The sequence below is a fragment of the Sipha flava genome, unplaced genomic scaffold (genome assembly GCF_003268045.1).
Source record: "Sipha flava isolate LNK unplaced genomic scaffold, YSA_version1 210_pilon_pilon, whole genome shotgun sequence".
Classification (NCBI taxonomy): domain Eukaryota; kingdom Metazoa; phylum Arthropoda; class Insecta; order Hemiptera; family Aphididae; genus Sipha; species Sipha flava.
Window position 1 is genome coordinate 452422 of NW_020272822.1, and position 9888 is coordinate 462309.

At 28.8% G+C, this 9888-nt stretch overlaps 1 protein-coding gene across 3 annotated transcripts; it reads left to right on the forward strand.

The window, feature by feature from the left end:
- The first annotated feature begins 1775 nt into the window (after positions 1-1775).
- On the forward strand, positions 1776-4366 carry LOC112682752. 3 transcript variants are annotated; one of them, XM_025553453.1, is made up of 5 exons: positions 1776-1864; positions 2734-2895; positions 3001-3341; positions 3564-4030; positions 4225-4366. In XM_025553453.1, the coding sequence occupies exons 4-5, from the start codon at positions 3596-3598 to the stop codon at positions 4348-4350; spliced, it is 561 nt and encodes a 186-aa protein (XP_025409238.1). In that variant the 5' UTR covers positions 1776-1864; positions 2734-2895; positions 3001-3341; positions 3564-3595; the 3' UTR covers positions 4351-4366. The 3 variants fall into 3 exon arrangements, with proteins under 3 accessions (XP_025409238.1, XP_025409236.1, XP_025409237.1); XM_025553451.1 differs by having other exon boundaries at positions 3001-3326; XM_025553452.1 differs by lacking the exons at positions 1776-1864; positions 2734-2895 and adding an exon at positions 1867-1920 and having other exon boundaries at positions 3001-3326.
- The last annotated feature ends 5522 nt before the right edge of the window (positions 4367-9888 follow it).

Consider the following 9888-nt stretch of genomic DNA (forward strand, 5'->3'; position numbering starts at 1 on the left):
TGCGACGAACATGAATCCAGAACCTTCTCAAATAATTTCTAGAAACGTTAAAATTAAGTAAACGAGTCTAACGAGTTTTAGTTATTTCTAATTTTTAGCTTAGAGCGGAAAATACTTCCTTTTCACTTTTTTATGTACCTAAATAATATTGATAGTATGTGTGAAATATTTGAGGCACATTGAAATTTTATTTTTTAGATTAAAAATTTCAACCGCACTTTAGGCTTGAAACATGAACACAATGCCATTTGTGGTATAACGGTACCTATGCGAACATTGAAGTACAATAACAGACATTTATGATTTTTAAAATTTGTAAGGCGATCGGTGGGATTGCTGAAGGCATTTCATCATATTTGATATTTATTTTCTATAAATATGGATTTAATGTATCTACTTAGCTACCTCAAATATTGCTGAATATTTTTTTGTATATCTAGTTAAAGCAAATTAGATTAATACTTTGTGAATATTATGCGTTAGTATATTTTTATTAAATAAAAGTAAGTTCTAGCTTTAAATACGATTCATAATCACAAAATTAAAGTTTGAAATAATGGTATGTTTTATATTGTCATTGATTTTACGTATAGCTATGTTAGCTAAATTTATAATAGATTCAGTTATGGAGGGAACGTCGTTGTCGATAGAACTATCTGGCGAGGGAGGGTTAGGCTCACATTAAGCTCGATTCACACTCGCACACAACATACGAGAATCACGTCCAATACGACCGACAAGAAATGACAAAAACGCACTCAGTTTATTTCAATTTTTGCTTCCAATGGTCGGAAATTGTTAATTTTCAACAGGGTTACTTTAACCGTTAATTTTTGGTTCAGTTCCATAATTTGTTTTTGAACTTTATTTTTGATAAACGTTAAATCAATCTATGTTCGGTTATACATATATTTATACAAACGGTTTTCGATTCTAACGTTATAAACTAAATGGTTCACCGAACATTTTACTAGAAAAACGTTAAAATTGTTTATGTTTTTTGAAATGTTCGCCAAAAAAACGTAAAAAAATTTAAAGTTCTTGAAAGATTTACCTAATAAACGTTGTTAAGTTATTCGTTCTTGAACGTTTAATCAGAAGAACGTTTTGAAATAATACGTTCTTGAACATTTTATCAGAAGAACTTATCGAGTTAATATGTTTTTGAACATTTTATCAGAAGAATGTTTTACTGTCATATGTTCTCGAATGCTTTAAAGTTATATGTTCTTGAATAACGTTTCTATTTCTTGAACGTGTATGAGTAGCTAGGATTTGACACTTAAACTCGTGTGGTCACTCATCCGGGAACTAGTGACACTAGCTAGAAGTCCAGAACACGTTTGTGACTATAGCCATACACCACGTTACGCTAGGCCACTTATATATTTTTGTTTTACGTTCTCTGGACGTTTTATATATTATATATATATATAGAAACTATAGGTACCTATCGGCTTATCGCTATCATAATATAAGATATTAATTTATATATATATATATATTAAACTGCAATGGAATTTCAAAAGTCAAAATATTTAATCTACAATCAGTAAATCCGTTTACATTAAAACTGGATTTATATTTTATGATTCTTACGTACTTCCTTACGTTTTATAATCTACTTAATAACCAAATGTCGTTTTTACATGACACTGTTATAATAAAATCGTGTGTGTGATTCAATTATTAAGTATTTTCATTAATTAATATATCTTATTTAACATTATTAAATATTTTCATTAATTTATGTACATTATTAATATATATATTATATTTATTATATAATAAACTATAATAACCATGCCAAAAATTATGAATTGTGACAATCCAGTGAAACGGTACTTCAAATATCACACAAAAGGTGAAAATGGTAACAAATCTACATGCCAAATTCAAAATTGCAATAAAATATTAGCAGTAAATTTAAATTAAATAACATATTAATAGGTCTTACATATTATTATATATGAAAACGGTTGTAAGCTAACTCGATTTAATTTAATTATTTAAATTCGAGGATATAAGTGTTTTAAAAACAATGGATAATAAATTGATGGAAAACAATAGTTTTTGACAAACAAAATTTTATTACATACACCGATTACCGGGACTAAGTCACTACGAATCTATAGATTGTATCTTATGACATTTTATGCGGGGTTTTTAACGATAATGGATCGATGATAATGAATTTTTAAAAAATGAAAAAAGATGTATTTCTTTAATTTGTAATCTGGCCTCTTTCAGAAACTAAGTAACATTCGATATAATCGATCTATAATCATTAAAATGATGACAGTCCACATTTTTAATATTGATACTTATTATTGTCTATGTTATTAATTAAAAAACTTATGATCAAAAATATTTCTAATTTTAATGAAAAGGTTATTGATATATTTGCTGAAAAAGAAAGAAGAATAGAATTAGTTAATAAAAATCTATCTAACTAATATAATAATTATGATGTATTTTTCATTATATAATATAAATACATATAAATATATAATTAAGTTCAATTTTCCTGATGTACCTAATTTATTATTAATTATTACTAAAGTATTAAATATAAAGGTTATAAATGTGCACCACCAAGTATTTTACTAACGAGCCGCCACTGTAGTTGACATGAGATACACTCTGTAGTCTGTATAATTTAAACTGTAAAATATAAGCTCTAATTATAGAACATTATAACCAAGCAATTATCAACATATTTAATACTTTAAGGGTAATCATTGGAAACGTCACTTAAAGTTCTTTCATGCGGTAGAATATCAACAAATATTATTGGAGGAAGATGAAACTAGTACTGATACTAATAATACCGTCTCTATGTCATCAATTTCTTCAAATTCATCTGATTTATTTCCACCAACAAAAAAAAAGAGAGTAAAATACTAAGTTATCATTATTTTTAAATTATGCTTACATAATTTTATATGTATTATATCTTATTTTAGTTAAATATTAACAAAATGTTTTTGTCATTTGTAGATGCACAGTGCGGAGAAAACAATGAACTTGTCAATAAAACGCCGGACAGTGATTGACGGCTGTATTGAAATGGTCACAATTAATGGTAGACCCTTAAATATAATGAAGGACTCTGGTTTTAGAAAAATAGTAGTTCCCATGTTTCGTTCTTTTGGAATTACTATGAACGCTGATGTTGTGCGCGATCATATTTGTAGTAGGGCAAGTCTAGTCCGTAAAGCTATTACGAACAAATGAAAAAAAAAAATTTTTTTGTATAAAAATGGACACTGCAACTAGACTTGGCCGTACTATACTTGGCATAAATTTACAGTTTATTCATGAAGGTAGGTGCCCACAAAGTAAGGCACACTAAAATATTATTTATATATAAATTGTATACATTTTCCTATACTTGAGGTACAGCTTTCTATAATTCTGTAGAATATCTAGTTATTCTATACATTATGTATAGTAGGGGAGACCGGGTACAATTGTAAATTTTTCATGAAATTATTTATTTGTACAAAATTTAAGTAGTTGTTATTTTATTTTATAAATTAATTGTATTTTATATTTTTTAGATTAATGTATTTCAAATAGTATAGTTGAAGCTATGCAAAGACGAGAAACTACTTTATTTAACTGTGATAGTTTCAAATTGGCTATTTTTTTGGATGGTTTTGTCAATGTTTTATTAGATGAAAATTCACTAAGAGAAGCTAAAAGTCATTTGATACTCTTGTCTTCAGAATTACACAAAATTGATCCTGTCATTAGAGAAGAACCATCTATTTCAAATAATAATATTAAACACAATGAAGTAGATGACTTAGAGATTGAACTTCGTACGGCAGCCGCTAACCGAAGTAGTGGTTTAAATAATAGCCAAGACCAAGTAATGTTGGACATTCAAAGGGAAATTGTAAGTTTTATGCAATTTCCTAGAGAAGATAAAAGCAAAAACATGGATATTTGGACAAAACTTAAAAAAATGTATCCATTGATGTATGAATGCGCTTTGGTTGCTTTAACATTACCAACTACTCAGGTTAGTAACTAAAACAATGGCCAACTATTTATATAATAAAAACTATGAGTTACGATGATCTGCCCTACAAAATTTTATAATCTTTGATTTTAAATCATACTCGTATTTTAGTTCCAAATAAATATAAATATTTGAAATGTTATATAGTAATCATTATAATATAATACCTAAACCTAATTATTTTTGTTAAATAGGTTACAGTGGAACGTCTTTTTTCCAGTTTAAAATTTATATTGAATGATCAAAGAAATAGGATGAACCCAAGTTTACTGGAAGACATAATGGTTGTACGATCAAACTATTTATTTGACAAAAGCTAATCTATAGTATTCTTATGTATTTAGAGTATTTATTGGTTATTATTTATTTATAGTATTTATTGATTGTTATTTATTTATACGAGTAGTATTTATTTTTTTTTTTCGATAGGTTGAAATATATATATTTATATATTATATGTATCAATAGTTTTTAATTTTATTAATAATTATAATAATAATAATAATAAAATCTGAAAAATTTATCAAAATATCATATATTGTCAAAAATAAATGATCGGTTGTTGGATTTATTTTGGCTAAAGCTTCTTTAGTTTTTTCAAAGTCACATTATGCTATTGGGGTGTATTTGTAATCCTTATCTTAGTTATTAGTAAATATAGGACTAGATGTAATTCAAGTTTCAGATTTTGATATTAAAGTACTAATTATTCTTAAATAATTTGAAATTTAAAATAGTCAAAAAATAATTTTGATCCATAACGTTATTTTAATACTCCAATAAACGGTTTAATTTGTGTTGTTCTATGTGTTAAAAGTTTGAAGAACGTGTTAGTTTATTACGTTCTTCGTGTAATTGTTTAAAGAACTTAATAAGTTTTAACGTTCTTCGTGTAATTGTTCAAAGAACCTAATAAGTTATAACGTTCTTGGTACAATTGTTCAAAGAACTTAATAAGTTATAAGGTTTTTCTAGTAATTGTTCAAAGAATTTAATAGATTATGACGCTCCCATGTCAATTTTTTAAAGAACTTTTAAAATTACAACGTTTTTCGTGAAAAATGTCAGTGAACTTTATAATTTATATTGATATTTCATATGAAGGACCTATAAACTAAATTAAATAATTGGTATTGTTCCATTATATTTTGGTTTATGAACAACAATAATGTTCTTTAACCGTTTTTATACGTTCCGTTCGGAAACCCTGATTTTCAACATGTTTAAAAATTTTAATTTTGAAGATTTTTTCGTCATGCAAGATTATTGCTCGATAATAATGTACTTATTTGGGTAAGAAAAATGTTATTCTGCTTTGATTCTTTTATAAATATCATAAAACATTTTTAACAGTGTTAAAAGACATCAATTATGACAGTCATAACATGCCTAGTTCTTTATAAGTATATTTTATGGTCCAATATAATATAAAGACTGTATCTAAGTATTATGCCATTAATAATTAGACTTGTAACCAGTACAAAAATGTTCGTTTACAAATATAATTTATAAATTAATTCAAGTACACGAGTACATAATAATATGTATATTTGATATAAATTGATTCTGACCGACAAATTATTCATTTATCGAATGTTTTGTTCTGTCGTGTCGTTACGGAGTATGCTGGATCGGTATGAATTACCGTATTCAATTATATTAATAGAATATTTTGTCGTTTCGTGCGTGTGTGGCTTTATACGGTTTTGACCGGACGGCAAAAAACTGTAAAGACGGTTATATTATTTTAGTCCACTCCACTAAAAGAACTTAGTATATACGTATATTACGCACTTATCATATTCGTTCATATTATACGGTCACAGCAAAATTCCAGCGCCTTGTCGTGTAGCAACCGTCTACTGCCAACTACAGATATAGCCGGGCGGTACGATAAGCTTGGGGTGGCGTATGTGACTAAATTAAAAATGTTTTAATATTATACGATTTTATTCGTACGGTAAAAATCAGTCAGTCGTTTTAGAGACACGATAAACTTTGATTAGCTTTGATTATTTAACTTAATATTTTTTAAATAATTGCGGATTTCGGTGTAAAATATGTAATTACCATTATAAAAGCAGACCGGAGTTGTGGGACAAATTATACGGAAAAAATTAAAAAACTTACTTTCGTAAATTCGTAGATTATTAAAAAAGTCCACTTCTTCTCTCTTAACATTGATCTAAAAAAAAATACGATCTTTCTGATGTCTTCTGCAGCGATGATTTTTTTTATTATAGTGCAATAATTTGTTAGCGAACCATTATAAAAATGCACGATTATTCTACTAAACTTACACAAAATTATTGGGATCTGCTTGGGACTGACAAAAATCGTACAAAAACCGTGTATTAATTTGGTTGTGATTGAACAGATTTTTGCCGTCCGGTCAAAACCGAAGAATGTGTAAAAAATACTTGTATCATTTCAGTTTTTTCTAGAGTAGAGCAGTTGGGTCGCTGTAAATTATGCCCCGTTTTACTTTTTTATGTTAGTTGTGGACCGGGTATATTTTATACATATGTACATTTCGGCCTGGGCTTATTTTTGTACAGAGGCCTACTTAAATATTTTAGATGTGAAACCTCTTAAACGGCATTCAGATTTTTTCGCTTGGGCAGTGAACATTTTTGAGCATTACCTTTTTCGTATAACGTTCGATAACTATATTATATTATTAAAAAGAGAAGCGATTTTTATGACAGTTATATCTGAAGTTCTACTGGACCGATTTATAGTTTTTTTTTTTTTTTTAACGCGAATACTTTGTATGTCATCCAATGAAAAAAGTTCGAAAATTGTATTAATTAAATAGATATAAGATCTGGCGATAGGAGACCTGGCGATATTAAAGTGCGACAATGTTCCACCAACTCAATGGCAACTTGTTCGGGTTACCAAAGTTAGTCCGGGTGCCGATGGTGTTATTCGCGTAGTTACTGTTCGCAACGCTGCTGGTGCGGAATATCTTAGGCCTGTGTCCAAGCTAGCTCGTCTACCCAACCCTCAGGAAGAAGACATCGAAGATACACAATAATGGTCTCGTTCGAATCATAGTTTTCTTTAAAGTTAATTGTTTATTCATATATATATATATTTTTAGTTTGTTTGTTAAATTGTTGTGTCTCGCTTCGCATAGTCATTCATGCTAGTTTTCTTAATTTTGTTGAATAGTTTTGTATGTAACCTTTTAAATTCATTGCCCATTGTATGCTCTGGAAAGTAGTAGATCTTTCCAGGGGGGGAGAATGTTCGCGCTGTTATCGTCGCACGTTAATGATTGTTATTCCACGTTTTCAAAAAATTGTCGGTTATGTTTTGTAAAAGTTTCAAATCATGCTCTCAGTGCCACAAAGTTCATTGATTTCGAGTGTTTTTCTATTTTGTGTGGTGGCACTGGGGCATTTTATCTTCATTGTGGTGTCCGGCGGCCTTAGCCTTCGTGGTGAATGTCGTCGGACCCATCTCGCTCTCGTTTTTGTGTCTTCGTGGTGTGCACATCTAATTTCATTTTTGTCAAGTCCGTACGTCCGCAGCCATTTTCATTAAAACCACGTTTTTTGTGTAGTGTCATTTTCGTTTTGTGAATAACGTGGTTTTCATTCATTGTGTCATCGTCCAGGGCTGTGGACCGTTGCAGTGTTTTCGTTGGTGACTGTGCTTGAGTGGTCGCACGTACCAATTCTGTGATTTATTTTTTATTGATACACTGCGGTGTGCCGTCATAGGCAATTGTTTAATCACAGGGTTGGTGCGGTCGCGTGGATGGAATCAGCCATTTCAACATAGTCACAAGTGAGTATTGGTCGACCATATTTGTTCATTTGTGTTTAAAGGCCGACGGGCCTAGCCGTCGTAGGCACGTTATTTATTATTTATATTGTATCATTGTGCATTGGCCGACATAGGCATTTACCACATTATTGATATCATTGTATTATATATTTATTCATACACTGTGGTGTGCCGTCATAGGCAAATTATTATAAATTGAATTATTATTTGCGCGCCGTGTTGGGCCAATTATTGAATTATTTATTGTATTTATTTATATTATTTTTCATCGTTTATATTTATATTATTTATTTGGTGTGTGCCGTGTGGTCCACACATTTCATTTATTTAGTTCAGTTAGTTACTATTTGTTTAATTTGCATTTATACATTATTATCAGAAAATTATTAATTGTCATTAGTTATATTTATATTACCTTTTTTCATTATTTACATTACACAGTCCACTTATTCACACCAATCTTTATTTATTTGTTTTAATTATACTTATTTTTAATACCAGTCCTTCAATAATTATTAAGGCGAACAAGTCAGCCCTCTATTATTGTTGGGCACTTGCCGCGCCGACAGTATAGTTATTGTAATACACGTCTTATACTTTTGTGTTTTGGAAGTCCATAAAAGTCAAAATATTAAGATAATGGAACTAAACATTTTTTTTCACCGATTTTAAAATTTTGGCGGAACACTTATACCAAGTCCACGGAACACCGGTTAAGAACCACTGGTCTATATTTACGGAATTAGTGTATGGGGTGGTACCTTTGAAAAATATTAGGTTTGCTAAGAACTACGATAAATGCATTATTAAAAATAGCTTTTAAGAAACCATTTCGTTCAAATACTGATATACATGATATCCTTCACAAGTCTAGGCTTTCGGAGACAATCATTTTTCATTTGTATAATTTATTTAAATTCTAATATACAACATTTTTTAAAATGCAATAAATATTATTATTACTATTGTTCCATCATTAAATATTATTATATTTTGCTCCGTATTATTACGCAACATTTATATAAGTACCTAACTATTTACAACAACGCTGGATGTGATGTGATAACTGATAAATGTAAGTTTAATGTACGTAGTATACAATTGTGTTAATATAATTAAGAGTATGTTAAATAAGAAAAAAAACAGCATTTCACCATTATTTCAAATTACCGCTTTAATTTTTGTACAAGGGACTCAATTTACCGATTTAATTTTTATACGAGGGACTCAATTTACCGATTTCATTTTTATATGAGGGACTCAAATTTACCTTTTTTTTTTTTTTTAGGCGGGATTCAGTTTACCTAAGATTAATGAAATGAGACACAATTTACCAAACCCGAAAAAATTATCTAGATAAGATAATAAATAACTATTTAAATATTTATCTAGATAATAGATAAAATATAACTACATTTATCTTGATAAAAAAAACAGATAATTTTAAAAAGTTTAATTTTTAAAATGGTTATTTTTCTATAAATAAAAAAATTAATTATTAATGATGTTTTATATGGTTTAAAATAATCTTCTTTATTTAGGTAATTTAGACACTTTAATGTCTTTTTAGTGTACACTACTGGCCTACTGTATATGATACCCACATAGCTACACGTCTTAAATGTATAAGTCTTCATTCGTCAGGACACTAATTAGCTTCTATCCGGTGGATTCACATGATGCACTGGCTTCTTCATTACTAGATTGTGCAGCGTTATGCGTAGTGCCTTGCTGCATATTTCTTCTTAGACCATAAAGGAATAACTAGTACCGTTTTATGCTTTAGAATTATTTTAGAATATATGATAGAGGATAGTAGTCATAATGTACAGTTACATTTTATATATCGAACATTCTATACCTCTTTGGTTCGTTGAAACGGGTTATAACGGTATATTTTTCAGTGATTCCATTTTCCAGTTCTTAAATTAGTTCTCGATGGATCATATCAAAACATATTTATCGAAATTATAAAAAAAAAATACCTTGTATTATGTAAATTATAAGTTAACTAATCACACTGTAGTACAACAGATGTTGAATAGACAATTTTTATATTA